This window comes from Canis lupus, chromosome 29 (genome assembly GCF_011100685.1).
Source record: "Canis lupus familiaris isolate Mischka breed German Shepherd chromosome 29, alternate assembly UU_Cfam_GSD_1.0, whole genome shotgun sequence".
Lineage (NCBI taxonomy): Eukaryota > Metazoa > Chordata > Mammalia > Carnivora > Canidae > Canis > Canis lupus.
This window is the reverse complement of record NC_049250.1, coordinates 14,932,049-14,952,216: the sequence shown is the minus strand read 5'-3', so window position 1 is coordinate 14,952,216 and position 20,168 is coordinate 14,932,049. Positions and strand designations below refer to the sequence as shown.

The 20,168-nt window shown below is 38.1% G+C and overlaps 1 protein-coding gene across 4 annotated transcripts in view; it reads left to right on the top strand.

Annotated features, from left to right (window-relative positions):
• CYP7B1 (cytochrome P450 family 7 subfamily B member 1) overlaps positions 1–20,168 on the top strand; it is a 174,405-nt gene extending 154,237 nt beyond the window's left edge. For 3 of the 4 annotated variants that reach the window (XM_038579396.1, XM_038579397.1, XM_038579399.1), the window contains 2 exons: positions 6,918–7,093; positions 14,098–20,168. In XM_038579396.1, coding sequence (XP_038435324.1) covers positions 6,918–7,093; positions 14,098–14,385 — 464 coding nt within the window. In that variant the 3' untranslated portion in view covers positions 14,386–20,168. Of the gene's footprint in view, positions 1–6,917; positions 7,094–7,692; positions 7,875–14,097 lie in introns of those variants that run through there. The other variant, XM_038579398.1, reaches the window with a different exon arrangement.

The following is a 20,168-nucleotide window of genomic DNA, read 5'->3' as shown; positions in this document are numbered from 1 at the left end:
ACTTCAAAATTTTAAGGCAGTTTTATGAAGACTCAAATATTGTTTCATGTGATCTTCACCAAAATACTAGGGGACTGGGGCAGCTATTATTTTGTCATGACTTTTACAGATGAGAAAAATATTACAGTCCTAAATAACTTGCATGAAAGTAAAGGGTTTTCTGTTCACGCTCATGCTTTTCTCTCGACTTATCTGATAGTAGAATCCTTGGAGTCCTTTTTCATTATCTAAGCTGAGAGGGGAGAGGGAATCTTTGTATCTTGATTCAGCAAAGCTAGCCATAATATGCACATGTACAAGATCAGATAATTTGAACAAGATGACGATAGTGTTAACTATATTTTTAATTTCCAGATGAGACAGTATGAATGACAATGTTAACAATTATCATTTTATTTCATGGTAGGCACTGTGCTACCTGCTTTACATATATTAGCTTATTTAACCCTCAAGTATTATTATCTTCATTTAATTATTAGGTAACAAGATTCAGAAAGATTAGTTAACCAGGTCAAACCATATAATTAGATTGTGGCAGGACCAGAAATTGATGCGAGGTCTAACTTAAATGCTACCCCATAAATACTGTCACTTCAAGGGGAAAATGCTCCAGAACTATACCAGAGAACTTGACCACTATTTACAAGGATATGTATCACTAATTCTCAAATGCAATTGAGTTTGAGAGTAAGGATGGGGCTAGGGATTCACATCAGAATCTCTGTGTTTTTTAAATAAAAATAAATCTTTCATCTTAGAATAGATTTATATTTACAGAAAAATTACAAAGATGATAGAGTTCCTATATACCCCCCATGCGCGCGCACACACACGTACAGTTCTCCTTATCATTAACATCTTACTGTGGATGTTTGTCACAATTGTAGGTATTATTTTGAAAGAGTCCATTGAGTATTAAAAATAATCATGTATTTGAAAAATCATACAGGGCACCTGGGTAGCCCAGTCAGTTAAACAGTGGACTCTTGATTTTGGCTCGGGTTACGATCTCAGGGTCCTGAGATCAAGCCCCGCATCCAGCTCCCCACTCAGCAGGGAGTCTGCTTGAGATTCTTTCCCTGTCCCTCCTTTTAGCGCATGTGTGTGTATGCATGCTCTCTCCCTCTCTCTCAAATTAATTTTTAAATGAAAAAGTATACATAATTTAGACAATTTGTTTAATAAAATCCTGTCTTCTGGTGGGTATGTTCAGAAGGTATAAATTCTTCTTCATTTAGAAAATTCTATCTGGAGAAGGAGAGAGAAGTATCTTCCACAAGGGAGTACACCAGAGATCAGATAGTGAGATTTTTCTAGGTAAGGAAACATTGGTCAAAAAGTGAAAAAGACTGATTTGCACATGTATCAGGTTTTCAATTCAGCACAAACCTGAGAGGGTTAGATAGTATACTGAATATTGGAAACATGAATTGAGAGGTCAACGATGAAAATGCAAGGAATTGTACTTAGGTCAAACATAACTGCCTAGGAATAGGGCAAGAAAATGTGTGGCTTACCAGAAAGCTGTTTAAAGCAGTGGTTCTTAACCTTGATTACTCATTGGAAGCAACTGGGGAGCTTTAAAAACTACTCCTACCTGGTCCCACCCCCGGAGGTTCTGATTTCATTGGTTTGGAGTGGCAGGCTGATGGCTTCAAAAGCTCCCCCAGGTGATTCTAATGTGCAACCAAGGTTCAAAACCACTAATGTAAAGGTTTAGTTAATGCAGTGGTTCTGATTCCATTGGTATAGAATGGAGCATTTATTTTTTTAAAAGCATTTCAAGTGATTCTAATAGGCCGCGAGGGCTAATAACCTTTGGGATATCAGAAAGCTTAAGGCAAGTCAGTGGTGATATGATTTCAAAAGTCCATTGTTCCTCTGCTCCTAAAAACATTAATAGAAGTCTAGTATGCAAGGTAAAGAAAGTAGTTCCTCTCTATATTTGTAATTGAAATACCACGCCAATTTCTGCCACCTTTTAAGAGGCACGTTGACTAATTGAATTCATCTAGGATGTCAAAACACTGAAGGCCATGTCATCTCTGCTGTACAATTTAAAGATGACATGATAGTTGTCTTTAAGTATTTTTAGAGTGCTGTTATGTGGAAGAGGGGTTAGATTTTTTTTTTTTTTTTTTTTTTAGCCCTGTCTTTTTGAAAGGGTAGAAATTAAAAGGAGGAAAGTTTCAGCTCAGTACCAAATGCCATCTTTAGAAGTATCTATTCAGAAATCGTGCAGAATCTTCCCTGGGATCTTGTGTCGCATTCCTATTTATATGTACCTCCCAACTTTGAACTACCCAGATTACAGTGTCCATGAAGGCCAAATCCATATGCTGTGTTTTCTCTTTTTCACTAGTAGCAGTGGTTCTGAAGAGAATAGGACCTTAATAAACATTTATTGAACAAATGAATGTTGAATTTCTTTTTCTATATACTTTAGCAGGAACAAAGGTTGTGTCTACAATGCAAAGTGAAAGTAGACATTTGTACCAATTCAGATTTAGTTTTAACTTTATTTAAAACACAGTTGTTGAGCCAAAAATTAGTTATTTGCTTCAGGTTACCGAATTGTTATAATTTCTTTAAAAAAAAGATTTATGATGTATTTATTTTAGAGAGAGAGAGAGAGAGAGAGCCTGCAGGGAGAGGGGCAGAGGGTGAAAAATCTCAAGTAAACTCCCCACTGAGCAGGGAGCCCAACACAGGGCTCAGTCCCACCACCTGAGATCATGACCCCAGCCAAAACCAAGAGTTGGATGCTCAACTGACTGAGCCACCCAGGCATCCCTGATTATTATAATTTCTAATTTACCGTCTCACTTGTCTTGAAAGCAATTATGTAAAAAATGTGCGCACACGCACACACGCACACACATCTGGGGCCTCACTCCATTTCTTCACACCTTCTATAGTACTGCCTACAGATCCTCTTCTCCCCCTTTCTCATCCACCTTGTAAGACCGCCCAAGTGTTCAGCCCCAGTGGACTGCAGTGGGTCTTGGCTGTCCATTTCACTCCAGCCATCACCGCTATCCACTGATCACCATGGCTAATCAGATGGTATGACAGTCTGCACCAATCATTAAGATGACCCAAATTAACAGCCTGGCCATGTCACAGTACATTCATTCCACATATACAGACATGGCCTAAGTGTGAGGCAGAAACTTGGACGTGCTTATTTGTGTTTGCATCGTTACATGCATTATTGATTGTCATGAGCTGCTTCAGCGCTTTAAATCTGCAAATGAGAATCATCTGTCAATTATTACAGCCAGAATGGAGATCTGAGGGCAAAAGAGAAGGTGTACATGCCTTTTTCTACCAGCATGTCCTTTCATTTGCTATTTTCCTTCACAGTTATGGTAAAGCTTCTTAGCTCAAAACGTTCCCAGCTTTTTGCTTAGAAGGGATACTTTATCAGAATATTTTTAGACCCTGAAAAGAGAAACAGATCTCTCCCAGCCAGGTGAAGAAGATAGTTCAGGCTCTGAAATATAAGTTCTTTGTGGGAATTCTGTAATCCACTTTCTTACTGAATACTGCTTAGTAAAGCTCAGTTCTTAATAAAACACAGGCAGACTTATCTTAATCGCAACCGCAATTGTTGGCACCTTGTGGTGCCTGGTGTAAATTATCCCCAAAATATTTGCATTCTTGATAACCATTTCTCTACAATGCATTTAATAAGTAGAGGGTCCTATTACCTGCTAAATGTTAGTATAAATTAACAATCCATTATGCACAATAAGTTTTATAAAACATTTACAGATAGAGATCATGTTTAATTAAAATTAACTTGCATATGAAAGCCAAGTGTACTAATGATCACAATGACCTTTTATTACCTAAAGTCCCTTGTTTTGGCTGGATGATTGACAGCTTGCTGTTTGGCTACCATGTTGAATTTCAGCTGACAAGACTTTTCATTTTAACTCAATTTGCCCGCCTATCACAAGCTGGTGGCAGGCCAGACCCAAGTCACCCAGCTTTGCCTCAGCAGCTTGCTCTACTTCTCATTAGTACGCATTTATTCAGTGGAAATTGGAAGACAAATGCTTGAAGGCATGTGAACTAAGTATAGCAAATTAGGTTTAAAGACTGAATATTTATAAGTATATGGAAAGTTTTTTTTTTTTTTAATTCTAGAGCGAATTGAGAACTGAGTGCTAGCTTTGGTATAAAAGAAATGAAGATAGAAGGGGGAAGGAAGATTCTAAGAATAACAATACTATAAGCTTTTCCTTTCCATTTTGGAAATATGTAAAATCTCTCTGACAACACCTTATCAAATACCAACCTGGCCTCTCTTTCGTGGAGTGCTTGCACAATGAAGTTTAACACCTCGTGTGTGAGAACGGGGAAAAAAATGAGGGTCATGTTCATTTGTTGCTTGGTTATCCCTTGGTATGTTTTAAATTGCCTTGTTTGTTCGGCACTAGCACAGAAACAGATGTTGCTCTACCGTGCAGGATAATTTACTGTACCTCCTGGTGTAGCATGGAAGTCCTCCCAGGGCCCAGCTGGTCTGTCAGTGGCACTGGCTGGTGTCTGCTCAACTATGACAACTACAAGTAGAGGCTGCAGTTTTTTTTATTGTGCAGTTGTCATTCTTCTCAACATATAGCCCTGCCCGCATTCTTACTGGGGCTGGTGGAAAAAGCTGCTGGCTTTTGTGTCTGTGTGTTGTAACACAGAGCCATGGAAGCTCTCCTCTCCATTGTTGATAATAATGCAACTCATTACTTTTGTCATCTAATGATTATCGGCATGATCGCTCAGAGCGAGAGCCAACCTCGTCTTGCACACATAACTGGTACTGGAAGGTAAAACAGATTTGTCATTTACGATCTGACCGCTAAGCCACACTTTGTGCTCCATTATTGTGATTAACTTCTGCATAAGATATGCTTGCCCAATTGTCATTTGTGATACTGCAGTGGGCACAAGCTGCCATGCTTCCCTTGAGCACGTCGGCCAATCGGATGTGACCATGTTATTCGGATTGGTAAATGCCCACCCTGTCACCGAGCCACCCCACAATTATTTTGCTTTTGTATTTCTTCTTCCCACACCCCTACTGGACTTGTTGGGTGAACAGCACTGCTACATATGTCAGCTACCATTTCACACCACAAGCTACAATGACGCTATCCTGTCGTTGAACCAACAGCCAGCAGCAGTACATGGGAAAGCTGACCCTTGCTTTTCACCATAAAAATGTTGGTCACTGGTGTCCTGCCAGCTGAAATCCGTCGTGTCAGGTGCCTTGTGGCTATCTGCAGTAGAGTCCATAGTCCAAAACCAAAGTTCTTTTCTGGCCTCATCACCAACAAACCGATTTGACTCCGCCTGATTATAATAACGAAGGCAGTCCAAAAGAATATGCACAGCCTCACTGTACGTCACATTGAATCACCACACTGGCCACACAGAGCTGACCGCAGCCTCATTTCTTTAGACAAATGCATGCTTGGGGGAAAAATGTCCTGGGAGAAGGCACCCAAAGCTACTTGATATCCTGGGCGAGAGCTGTGCATAGATTTAAATTTCAGTGAAATTGCATGTATTTTTCTTTTTTGGCTGATCTAAACCCTCACTGACCAGTGCACTGCTCTAATCTAACAATTGAGTGCTCTGTGTTTCAGAGCTCTGCTGAACACTAAGACATTGGGGTACGGGGAGTGTGTGTGTGTGTGTGTGTGTGTGTGTGTGTGTGATTCTAAATTGGAAGCCATAAACAACCATTTGTTACCATGTGAAAGGGGGAAAACACTCAATTTGGAGCTTTTTTTTTTTCACATTGCTGATTAGAAAGAATCAAGCTTTATATTCTAGGACCCATTCACGCTGGTGAAAACATAGTCAGTTTTGATTATGAAGGCAGAGATGCAGACCTAGACAGGAGCTACATGCTGATATGCATGCTATCAGAATGATTTATGCAAATTATGCATATTATTCCCAAAGGAATTCCTCCTCAAACTGCCAGGATAAATTGCCGGAAATTAGCCATAAAATCTGTCGTGCTAGGAGCAAAAGGTGAAGGCCACTGGGAAAGCAAGGACATTCAGCTTCTGGAATCTTCCAGGTTATGATGGTGGCTGTTATTTTCCCTGGATGCTGAGGAAAATACGGTTTTCTTCTGAATCCTATAAAACTCTCTTTTCTTTGAAATTTTTCTAACAAATGCTGACCCACATTTTATTTACAGCTAGCATAAAAGAAATTGTTAAGCCATCGCAGAAAGCACTACTACAGTTACTTTACTATTAACTACCTAAGTGGTTATTAAATGCCTAAGCCTGGCTTTAAAGATGTAGCTCTGGGCAGCCCCGGTGGTGCAGCGGTTTGGCGCCGCCTGCAGCTTGGGGTGTGATCCTGGAGACCCAGGATCGAGTCCCACATCGGGCTCCCTGCATGGAGCCTGCTTCTCCCTCTGTCTGTGTCTCTGCCTCTCTTTCTCTGTGTCTATGAATAAATAAATAAAATCTTTTAAAAATAAATAAATAAAAATAAAGATGTAGCTCTTCTGTAGGGTAGTTAAATAACCCACCAGCAGTGTACTCCAGCTGGAATATGGTTTTAATGTTCAATGGATATACCTATAACACAGCATTCCCTCTTGCAAACCTTTCCTTTCTACAAAAATTGTAGCTAATGACTTTCTGCCCAAGTACAGCACAGCAGCCTCGTGTCTGTGACTGGGGTCAGGTCAAGGCTCTCCCCTGCCTCTTCCTTGCTCTGGTCATCCAAAACCACCAGGGCTCCCTTTTGGTGTTCAATGGATCTGATTAGGAAAGGGTTCCCTTTTCAGTCAAAGCTATTGATAATGAGCTCACTGACAAATTGAGAGCACTGTTCAGGAGCAGTCATATTTTAATAAACTGTTGCTTGCTTGTGTCCTTCAGAAAGCACCGTTCTCGAGGTTTTACGAATACGCTCATTTTCAAGCATCATTCGTTTTGTTCAAGAGGATTTGACTCTACATTCAGAGACGCAGGACTACTGTTTGCGAAAGGGGGACTTGGTAGCCCTCTTTCCTCCAGCCATACATTACGACCCGGAAATCTTTGAAGCTCCAGAGGTAAACAAGCATAAAGCAGTCGTTGCTACTTCTTAGATAACTGCAGACACATTTCTCTTCCTCACATTCTTTTTTCTGTAGCTTCCTTCTGCCATCTTGTTCCAGAAGGAATCTGAGATGGATTGATGACTTCTGTCTGCCTTCAATGGGAAAATTTTCCTATTTACTGAAGTGTTTCCAAAGGATCTCTCTTCAAAGGGTTTGTGGTCTATTAATAGAAATAGAATGATGAGACTAAATGCTGGCTTCTTCAAATGAAATGGGCATTGTACCTTGGCCATCATTACCTGTAGGCCCAAAACAGGTTTTGCTTGGCAGAGAATTATTGAAAACCATGGAGAGCCAGCTATTGACAGGTGGCTTAGAGAATAAAGAATGATGACTGTTTTGCTAAGTGTCTCTAGAGTGGGGTTGACTGTCCCCAAATCAAATACCATCATTGCCATAGTTAAGCCCATATACTTTTTCACCTCTTACCAAAGGTATATGCCCCTTTCTGATCAATCAGGGTGGCATTATGAACCTGAGATTGTAAAGCTGCTGCTCACGGGTGAAGCTCTGAGGGTAATTGTGTCATCTCCTTGTATTTTTTTCTGAAGCTGGAGTTAATGAATATCAAAGACTGGAAATTAATCCACCCTGGCTCATCCCTTAATACCACTTCAGAGGTTCACCACCTGCATGCAAATTGAATGCACTCGATTCTGCCTGTGTGTCTCATGAACTAATGTTGTTGCGATAGTGGTTTTTTGTGAATAAAATGCTATTTTTCAAAGGTAAACTTCTGTGCTCTTTGAGCAGTTCATAGCTGGATCACTTTTAACCCATTTCTAAGTTTGATGCTTTGTAGCCAGGCTAGATTAAAATATTATTGAATTTTGGAAATTAATAAGAAGAGGACAGACTCCAAATACAGTGAGATAATTTGCATCTGTGTCATCAGCAAAGGCTAAATTTTTTAAGTGAAGTGTACATATGGTTTCTATATGTTTCAGAAGAAGAGACATTTTATGTATGGTGATAGCAAATTGGAAGTAGGGTATTAGTGAGTGAATGAACATTCTGTGGACAACTAGCTTTGTCTCCACATTTGTAAATATTTTTAAAAATTCTATATATAGCTATTCCGTAAATAGGGCAAGTTATAAGCTAATATTTGAAAAATATTTTAAGTGTTATCTCTATAGTTTTTTACATTTATTTATTTTCCGTTTATTTTTATTATGTGACTATTCCACTAGTCATTAAGTTTACCATTCATACCATGATAGCAAAATCAACATTAAAGTTATCAGCAAAGCCTGGGTGGTTCAGTGGTTGAACGTCTGCCTTCCGCTCAGGGTATGATCCTGGAGTCCCAGGATCGAGTCCCACATCAGGCTTCCCGCAGGGAGCCTACTTCTCCCTCTGTTTATGTCTCTGCCTCTCCGTGTCTCTTGTGAATAAATAAATAAAATCTTTTTAAAAAACTTAAAAATAAAGTTACCAACAAATATTTGGTAAATGTTTACCAGATTACCACTGATATGCAGTACTGTTCTTTGGTCTCCAAAATTAACTAGCTAATTTTTTGTGAACATTGTTTTTTTTTTTAAATTAGTTGTGGAATGCTGATCATTATTGGCACAGAAAAATATGACATGGTTCAGAACCATTTTTATATGATTTGGCAAGTCCTTATATAATTATTCATTCTATAAACATTTACTGAGCACCTACTGCTATCAGGCGTATAGATTTATTCCTGTCATTTTTATCAACTTAGGATGATAATAAGTAGATGCTATCAATGCTCATCTGAAACCACCATCCACTGACAGTAAAAAAGAGGAGGAAATCCTAGGAAATTCTGTCCTTGTCCATTTGTCACTGAGAGTACTGGCCCAGAACCTCTTCAGAGGCTCATATTCCCCACTGCCTGTCTTTTGTGCCTTACGGATCTTGTATGGGAAGACCAGGCCTTACATAGAGAAAAAAGACAGTAGCTATTAGTCCAGAAACGTGAGGAAGACTACCTACAGATGTAAGTATAGTTATTCTTGGAGGACACAGAGACCGAAGAGCCTTAGGAGGACATAGGTTCTCCCAACCCAAAGAAGTATGGATTCAGGATGTTCAAGCCCAGGAGTCTCTAGAATATTACATTCCAAAAAGAGTCCATAGTCTTCCTTCATATACCACCCTATAGAATGTTCATCCTTACTTGTCCACCCAGGAGGTTCCACATTACTCCACAAGAATCAGCCTTAATCACCTCTTCTTTGGCAGTGTTACTGATTCCCACCTCATTCCTCCGAGAATGAGGCCACTCTGTAGCCTGTTGTACCTTCGTTATAGTGCATGCCACCTGCTGCTTTCCAAGTACTTGTGTGTTTGTCTGTGCTAACCATATGCTGTAATCTCCAGAAGGAGAAAGATCACATCACTGCCTCATCGGCATTCTCAGTGCCTAGCTCACGAGGGTGTCCACAGGGTGAATAAATAAGGGGATGCTGGAATGGATGGCTGTTCTAAAAATGAAGATACACTTGAATTAGAATTTTAAGTCACCACCAATATCGCATATTCAAATATGTACTGGGCCTAACTAGAACAAATGGATGAAGTGGTTTATGCATAAATGTAACCATATTATCAGGATACTGTCAGGAGTGGTGAGGACTATGGGGAAAGGAGACCCCAGGGGCATCTAAATAAGACCATTTGGGTACTTTTGAATTAACCTTCAGCTCTCACAAGCAGATAAACCTAGCATGGCTGAGTCATTTAAAAAACAACTCAGAAAACACATTTTGGGGTAAACTAGAATTTTTTAAGTTTGGAAAAATAGTGTTTAAAAAACACAACATGAGCTAAACAGGATCTAATAGGGGCTATACACTCCCAACATGTACCTTCTATGTGAAGAATTATTCTTTCTGAATATCGGCTGCTTAGTTTATTATAATATTAGCCACTCAGGTGGCCCTTCCCTCTGTGGGGAATAAATTGGCAACTAAAATTGAAGACAATGAGAGAGGGCACAGGAAACACCCCTTCTCAGTTTTCCTTTCTCTCTCTTTGTTGGTCTAAATGCAATTCAAAAAAGTCTAGGTAATTTAACTAGAACAGAAAGCCTTTTAAATTTTTCTGAAGGCTTCCTCAAATTGACATCTCTTATTAGCCAGAATTCATGCAACTGGCTCTCGAATAATCCATAAATAGTGATGATCTCCTTTCTGCCAAAGTGCAGTATTTCCACCTGGAACTAGGGAAAGGAGTGCGTCTACTGGTTGGTTTTTCTGTGGCCAGAGGTGGTAAGGTACAAAGGGAAGCCTAGGCATACTGTGGAGCCAACTTTTCAGGTGGTAGCACTTTGTAGCAGCCACACAACCTCCTAAAGAAAGGGCACAGAGAAACAACAAAGCTATGGGGCACTCCCAAAAGCTCCAAATTTGCACGACCTCATTTGACCTCATGCAAGTCTGCTCTAGCTAACTTCTCAGCCATCTAGGGTTTATAAAATGATAAATGAATTTGAAAGCCCTTGAATAAATCCCAAGTCACTATAAAAAACTATTGTATCAGTATTATTTTGATTATTGTCACCATTCTACGAATATGCTAGTCGTAACAAATGAGGAAATATTCTGATTTTGTCTATACCTCAAATTGGAATGGAGATTATGCCACCAGGATACCTCAAGGAAACAAATGTATACTGAGAATCTGTTATCCAAAAAGCGCTCTGATGGGCATAATGGATGGCACAGAAATTTAAAAGGCCCTTGTCTTTAAGAGCTTAGAGTTTCAGGAATTGGCCTTAGCACATGGCTATGTTCTCAGAGCGAAGTGCTTCCTGTTGGAGGGTTTCTGCTGAACCAGTATATTGGCCTCCACACCTACTATGTTGGATCCAGCAGGGTGCTGGTAAAACAGCAACTGGAAAAACTGATTTTGTCCATTTTTGTGGTTTCAATACTCCCACATGGCTGATTTCATGTGAGTAATATGAAGACTGTAAACAGAGTTGGGAGATGTGCACAGTCTGCTGAGCTAGTACAAACTAAATGGAACTTAAGTCATGCAGATAAAAAGGAACTCTGTTGTCCTGCTCCCAGCAGGACTGACTGTGAACACAAGACAAGAGTGCAGCCCCTTAGTCATCCCCTCAAAACACTGACAGTTCTTATTTTGGGAGGTCGTATCTTTTGTCTAATCTGGAATCCTACACCCAGAATGAATGATTGAGTGAATATAAAACTTGATTATATTGTATGTCACCTATCTCAGTAAGACTACATTTTATTAATGTTTTTTAGACTATGTTTTAATGCCTTATTTTAACTTCAAAGTCTCACATACGGGAAATGTTCAAAAAAAATCTCTTAAACTGAACTAAACACAATATTTGGAGCACACAAATTAGGGGGTTCAATGTTCCTCAGCCACTTGTACCAAAACTCCTTTCTACCCAGAAAATTGTGTCATCTCTCCTATCTTGATTTCTAGTGCTAAATATTATACCATTCTCTATTTATGAACGTTGAATATTCATCTACGCTTCATTCTCTACATGTTTATTTACTCATCCAATATCTGTGTTTTCTTCAAAAGCCTGAAGATTGCTTTTAAAATATACTTTATTGTCATGTATTTATTCATTAATTCAACAAATGTATATGGAACCTCTACTGTGCGCATAGCACTATGTTGGGTGCTTTGAAAATACAGAGATAAATAAGACAATGTGACAACTCCGATCTCCTGGGATTTCTTGGCTCTGCTATCTCCTGTGGGTTAGCTCCATCTTCAGTGCGGCGGCCATGGCAGTCGCAGGCATCATATTCACATATATCTAGGGCCAGAAGAGAAGAGGTGATTAACCATTTTTTAGTTTGTTTGTTTTTCTTTCTTCACAAGAAAGAAACTTCTCTCAGATGTCCTCACAGACGGTTCCTCCATAGCGCCGACGAGGCCGATTCCCACACCCTATCTTTAATCAGTCAGAGGCCAGAGCAGTGTGATTACTGTGATTGGTGCCTACACAAACCTTGTTTTTCCTACCTTAAATAGTGCAGCTACAGTGACACCTTTGTCCCATATATCATGAGGAAGTTAATTTGAACTGACTTGGCTAAGTGAGGAGCTCTTGTGGGGTATTCTCTCCTCACATTGGTCAGTGAGAAGGAGGAAGGAGCAGTCCTAAGTTCAGGCAACAAGCATGGGCCCCAGTAATGGAAGAGGTCATCAGGAGAGAGTACCATATTGTACTCCATCTCCAGTGACAAAATGCATGTCCACAAAAGTGTCCTTGTCATTACTACAGCGATGCATGCTTATTTTTAGTTCAGTACTGGTTAGATCCCATTCAGATACATCTCAGCACCGTTTGTGGGGTGGGGGAAATACTTGTGTTCAACTAGCAAGTTGAAGGGGGAATTGAAACCATCCAAAGGTGTTTTCCAAGCCTGTATATTTATCAAAATCAGTATCTAGGTAAATGAAGACAGACCCAGTACTTTTAAGAAAATTATTTTGATGTCATTCTTACTGAATGACTTGACCCAGTATTTTTTTTAAGATTTTTTTTTAATTTATTCATGATAGACACAGAGAGAAAGGCAGTGACATAGGCAGAGGGAGAAGCAGGCTTCCTGCAGGGGGCCTGATGCGTGACTTGATCCCAGGACCCCAGGATCACCACCTGAGCCAAAGGCAGACACTCAACCACTGAGCCACCCAGGTGCCCAGACCCAGTACTTTTAAAGGAAATTACTTTGATGGCATTCATATTGAGTGAGAAAATTAGATCATTGTGATGGGTTCAGAATCCATCCACATTTTGTAGGGTTTTCGCTATAGCATGAAATGCTTTCTATCTGACCTGCTTCTTTGCCTCTTACTTCATGTAGTTCATATCAAAGTTGTGTGCTGAGCAGGTTTAATGCTAATGAGCACCAAGTATGGGAAATACTTGGTCATTTTCATGCATACCACGTGCATTAATTTAATCAATGGCTTAATTCACCATGGGCTGAAATAAGGTCACTCAGTTTCTTCTCAGAAACTCAAGTGAGAGTAAATTAATGCCAGGCTAAACACCCTAGATAAACCAGTCCCATAATTTTCTGTAACAAGTAATAGAACTTTTTAATAAAAACATATGGGAAATAACCTGCCACCCTAGAGTTAACCCAAAAGAGAGTCCATTGTATTAGCACCGTGAGAGGGGAAATTCAGTACAACACCAAAAAAGAAGTAAGATAGATTTTTGTGGCTTAGTGCCTCTCGGGGACTTCATATAAGTTTCAAATTTCATTTTATGTCTATTTAAAAACATAAGCACTGAATCCTAAGCTCACAGTCCTCATCCTTATCCATTGGTAGCTGACTGGGAAAAAATAGAAAAAGCGTATTGAGCAGCTCCTGTGGCCAATAGATCATTATTCCATAGTAACAATGGCAGCAGCACAGCAGCCCTTACCTTTTACCCAACATCAGCCCACCAAGTGCCCATCAGTCGACCTTTTTTAGGGAACAAAAATACAGAGACTACCTCTAAACTTAGGAAACTGAGAATAAGAGAGAGATGTGAGGGGTGCCTGGGTGGCTCCATATAGTTAAACATTTGCCTTCAGCTCAGGTTGTGATCTCAGGGTCCTGGGATCAGGGTCCCCCAACTCAGCGGAGAGCCTGCTTTTTCTCTCTCCCCCTGCTTGTGCTCTCTTGCTCTTTCTCTGTCAAATAATAAATAAAATCTTAAGAAAAAAAAAGAACTTAGAGAGAGAGAGAGAGATGCAAATTGGGAAGAAGAGTCCTATAGGTGTTAGCATTTCACTATGATAAGGGAGAAATCATTTCCCAGTAGTATTTGAGTTATTTGAAAGTTCATGTATAATCTATAGTCAAGTTTTGCTTTCTGGCATCTGCAGGATTAAAAAGAGCCTTTTAAGACAGAGAGCTGACCTCAAACTATTTCATGTAAATTTTGCATTTTAACACTCCTTATTTCTTCCCTCTAGGAGTTTAGATTTGATCGTTTTGTAGAAGATGGTAAGAAGAAAACCACCTTTTTCAAAAAAGGAAAAAGGCTGAAGTATTACCTGTTGCCATTTGGTATTGGAACCAGCAAATGTCCAGGCCGATTTTTAGCAGTTGTTGAAATAAAGCAATTGTTGGTTGTACTTTTAACTTATTTTGATTTAGAACTAATTGATGATAAACCTGTAGTAGCAAACCGAAGCCGCCTTTTGCTTGGTGTTCAGCATCCAGCTTCTGATGTTTTCTTTAGGTACAAAGTAAAAACTTAAAGGAGCTAAAAAGAAAGAAAAGAAATCTATCCGAACTAACCTAAATATCCTCAGCTCACCTATTTGTTTTGAATTTCTGCAAATATAATTGTTTTATTTTTTTTTTTGTTTAAAAAGTGCCAACTTATATTTGACCTGTGATCAGTCCAGTTTGTACTTGGTCACAAAACTCATCATAAACTAAAATACGATGTTGACATGAAAATAGACATAAAAATCAGCATAATGATAAACTCAAAATAGCATTTTTATGTTTTTCTACATATTGTGATTTTCTCCTGTCATAGCAAATGTACCACAATAAATTTGGCACTGTGAGATTTTTTTTAAGTCACTCAGATTCTTCTCTAATATGTAAACCCACACTTTATGTACTAGTGGAAATTTGTGCTGGAGATGGACACAGTCTAACAAATTCAAAGTTCTCAGAGAAGAAGGAAATTAAATTTTCATGAGATAAACTGGATGAAAATGTTCCCTTCAAGTGTAATATCAATAATATCTACGTCGCCTAGGTACGCTTGCCTTAAATGAGTTTTGCAGTAGATTAAATGCTTCAACTTCACTTCAATATTTAATCATCCATAAATGTCCTTTATTACTTTGTATACTATAGCTCAATGCAACAAAATTTCTTGTCATGTAAGACCACTCATGTTAAGTTAGATACTGATAAGATTTAATGTATAAGAACACACAAAACCCATTATATTTTTAGCAATTGCTGGAGACATTAGTATTAGGTTTGTTGTTAAGAGCAAATGTTGAAATCATGACAGGATTGATGGTAGCATTTGATTTAAGTGTAAACTATGAGAGTTATGCCAGTATTGCAATGAACTCTTTCCTGAACGCTTCCATTATATAAACTGAGAAACCAGATAGCGGTATTTGTTCTTGACACGTCACCTTTTTGACTTAGAGTTTATCTATATTCTTTTGAGTTACACCATTATGTAATGCCATATAATTTTATATGCCACAGTGCAGCATTGTGTCCACGATTCAGTGCTTTCTAATTTCAGGTTACTGGGTGGTGGTTTGGCATCTGACCTAAATGATGCTGCTATATTTAACAGGAAAAGCAGATAATAAGATTCAGTTAATATGCATTGCGTGGATTGGAACTTCTACTATTTCAGCTTCGTGCTATTGTTTTTAAAAAGGAAACTGATTTTTAAAGTAACATATATAAAATACTTACAATATTTAATAATTAATAGATGTTCTAGCATTTATAGTCTCCTTCTTGAAATCCATGCTCTAAACATTTCTTAGTAAGGCTCTGCTGGGTTTTGATGGATTGGAGATGTCTTTATTTTCGCCCTTGTTCTTGAAAGATGTTTTTGCTGTGCATACAGATCTCTTTCCTCCCAGTACTCTGAAGATACTGTGTGTTCTTAAGGCTTCCACTGTTGCTATCAAGAGGCTAGCCCTTAGTTTAATTATTCAGAGGGCAGTCTACCTCTTCTCTCTGACAGTGTCAACATGTTCTTTTTGTCTTTGATGTTCTTAGTCTCTATCATGCTTGCATGTCATGGTGCCTCTTGAGTCTGAAAATGTGTGTCTTTTAGGAAAGTAGGAAATATTCTTAACCATCACCTCTGAGTAATACCTCTCCCAGACTCCTTTAGATCCTCCCACTCTGCACACCATGTTATTTGACCTTTCCTCCCCGGATTTTCTACTTCTAATTTACATCCTAGGTCATTTGTTTAGATCTCACTCTCAGTTTAGTCTCTGTACAGTGTACCTAATCTGCTCTTTATCTCATCCATGGAGTTTGTTTCTTTCTTCTTCTTCTTTCTTTTTTAAATATCTATTTATTTATTTATTCATGAGAGACACAGACAGAGAGGCAGAGACACAGACAGAGGGAGAAGCAGGCTCCATGCAGGGAGCCCGATGCGGCACTTGATCCCGGGACTCCAGGATCACGCTCTGAGCCAAAGGCAGACGCTTTAACCACTGAGCCACTCAGGCGTCCCTCTTTTTTCTTTTTTTTTTTTAACTTCATGGGATTGAGTAATCATATCCCTTATACTTCTTAGTTCATGGTACACAATTATGATTTGTCCAAGCAAGGCCTCTCTGGCTTTATCTCCTTCTTCTATCTTACCCCGAATCTTCACTATTATACTCCTCCCCATCATAAGCAAACATTCTAATGTTTTTAATATGTATCTTTTCATAACTAAATATTTTTATAAAACGTATTACCTATGTGCATGTTAATGTACATAAACATACTTTCTATAGATGAGATCCTTCTTAATTTTCTTATTGAGCTCTGTGTTTTTAAAGATATATTCATATAACTTTATATATATATACACACACAAATATATACAGATGTATATTAATCTGTTGCTTCTGACACCTATGTAGTATTCCGTAACATGCACCCACCATGATTTAATGATCTCTTCACCCTGGGATGGAAACTATATCCATTGGACCCTTAATTTGAGGGAGAGGCCAAAGCAAGAACTAAAAACTCTACCCCTACCTACCCTCCGACTGCTGTGTCCACCATCCACTACCCTGCGCTGCCGCAAACTCTGTTCCCAACCCTTGTGGTGTGCACACACACGTACACACATGCACACACACAGTTCACAACTGCCTTCATTCACCCTTTGTATGTGTGTATGTGTTAATAATTTGTTACGTTCTATCCTCAGGTCCTTACAACCCTCTCCCTTCTGTGGGTTGATTCTGAGCCAGAGTGCCAGCTGCCAACTTGTCAGCTTTTGGTTTTTCTGATCCCACTGAATTTGCTAAGTTCAATGATTACATTTTCAGTTTGAGAATTCTCTTTTGTTCTTCATATCTGCCTGGTAATTTTTGATGTCTTTGCCCTTCATCATAGGCTCAATATCCTCTTTCATTTTTTAAAGTATATTAAGAAACCTGTTTTATATTACGTGTCTGACACTTCTAAATCATTAGTGTTTTGTGGGTCTGATTCTATAGTTTGTTTGTTTGTTTAACTCTTAGTACAGCATGCTTATTGAGCCCATATTCCTTGGAATTTTATCTCTGGAAGCATGTTTATTGAGCCCATATTCCTTGGAATTTTATCTCTGGAAATATTTTAAGTCCTGAGTTTAAAACTCACTCCTTCAGGGAGAAGTCGAGTTTCTTTTGTCTGACTGCTGATGTTATTATCAAACACAGTTCACTTTAAGTTTGCAGCTTGAGTATTTTGGGAGGGGATGAGGGATGGGAGATACATAAGTATTGTGTGTGGGTTCTAGCCTTGAATCAGCTACAAAGCTCCCTATGACTAGGAATAGACAGGAGAGACTTTCTGATTGTTTTTGTTTTCCTTCACCATCGCTGAGAGAGGCAAGTCTACTCACAGTTTTGCTCTGTAGAACAAGGTTTCTTTCTAGTTCCCCTACTAAGGAAATTCGCTTTGCAAGTTCTTGACTTTGGGTGGCAGTCTTGGATTTCACACATACACACCCAGCTTGGAACCTAGGCTTTATCTTCTGCCTGCCACAAAGCATAGCCCCTTCTTTTTATACTAGGAGGACATCTAGTCCACCATATGACCTGAAGCAGAAACCTCCATATTCTTATATTTGTCTCAGTAGTACACTTCTGCAATGGTATAGTAGAGAGAACACAGGAAATTATTCAGTTCTAATTTCTGCTTAACATATAATTAGAAGTGTGTATAGGAATGTAGAATACAAAGTAAGAATAAACAAAATGAGAAAATATTATATAAAAGGGATGGACAGTAGAAGCAAAATAAGAGAGTCTTATTATAGGCTTACAGCTAGTCTTTAAAGTGTGTTTATGAGTAGAAAAAAATGCCATGGATAAATAAGTTTAAAAACATGGATTCTAGCTATGATATGACTAGTTTGTTATCATCGACCAGTCATTTTGCCTGTCATTGCTTCAGTTCTTTATATGCAAAATAAAAATAATAAGGCTTTTTTGACATGAGGGTTCATGATAAGGATTAAACATAGTAAGATGTGTGAATTTATTTTGAAAAGTGTAATGCAGTATGCAAACATGAAGTTGTAAAGGAGATAATTTAACAAAGTTGTGTCTTTTTAAGACTGTTCTTATGTATTTGTTAAAGGGAATACTATTTTTAGTCATACATAGTTCATTATTCATTAATTCGATCAAACATTTATTAAGCATTGCCTCTGTTCTAGATATGTTGCTATGTACTGGATTACCCTCCTTCAAGAACACACAGTGTATTTGGGGAAAACAACACATACACAACTAATTTAATGTATGTGTCCTTGTAAGAAATAAATTCATCTCTTTAAAACAGTTCTACAACTCTCATCTATCACTAGATCTAACTAACCTTCCATCACTCATTCCAAAGTAGCGTTCTATAATGAGAAATTACTATGTACATAATTATACACAATAAAACATATACACTGGGTATTGTGATTATATGACAAAAATAGCCAAACCAAATACAATCATTGAGACTCTAAAATGTTTTAAAGGGGATCCCTGGGTGGCTCAGCGGTTTAGCACCTGCTTTTGGCCCAGGGAATGATCCTGGAATCCCGGGATCGAGTCCCACGTCAGGATCCCTGCATGGAGCCTACTTCTCCCTCTGCCTATGTCTCTGCCTCTCTCTCTCTCTGTCTGTCTCTCATGAATAAATAAATAAAATCTTAAAAAAATAAAATGTTTTGAAAACAATAGTTTACATATCATAAGAATCCATCTTTTCATTTTTACAGCCTCCTTAAGTTTGAAATTAAAGGAAATGAATAATAATACTGTTTTATGTCAGTGACCAACAGTAATAAAGCATTCAGTTAGCAAAAACTAAATGCTCTGAGGATATTAAGAAAAAACCCTGTTTACCACTAAATAAGGCACGCTGCTAAGCAACCCTATATGGGAACATTTATTTGCCTTCTTTTGGCTTTCTTGGCACATGTAATTATATTTTCTCCATTTTATCATTAAGTGTGAGGTCACTAGTCTAAGGTAAAGGAGTTTCCATACCGAAAATCTACATAATTACTCCTGTTTATTTTCTCATAAAAAAATAATTTGGGTAACACTTCTTGTAAGTGTCTTCTAATTTAACGGTGGAATCTTAAAACCAATTTCAAAGATCAAAGTACAAAAGTTATTCAGGTTTTGATCTTAGTATAAAATAATGTCAATAATTATAAAAGAATCATTATGCCCTTAGAATGAGCACTGTTTTTAACCTATTAAATTCACACTAAGGCAAACTATTATTTACTTGAACTGCATTATTAGGTATTCATATTCACATACTCAATTAAGAAAAAGTTAGCAAGCCAAGATTACATTCCCTGTAGCATTATTTTAAATTATAATGAGCAATCACATAAAACTCTCTACTATTTCTCTAAAGTAATTATTACTCAGTCTTCTTCATAGTGTTAATCTAAATCAGTGATCAATGATGTTTGGCCTTTTAGCTTAAATCTTTATTTTGTTTATAATACTTTTCTTAAATAAGATACATTTAATTTGTGAAAAACTCCATTGTACAATTTTAAATAGATAATTTGGCAATACTTATGTTTAAAAATATTTTTTAGTCAAAGGAGTTCTGTATATTCCAAAAAACTGTTGTTCTGAATTGTTTAATATTACCCTTTGATTCTAAAATGGTATTTATGTGGATTTATGAGGAAGCAAATCTTAAAAAGACATTAGGTAAGAAATGCAAATGCTTTGTAAATCTATTTAATTACCTTTTATTCACAACAATAATTCAATAAATCAACTTTTAAAGCACA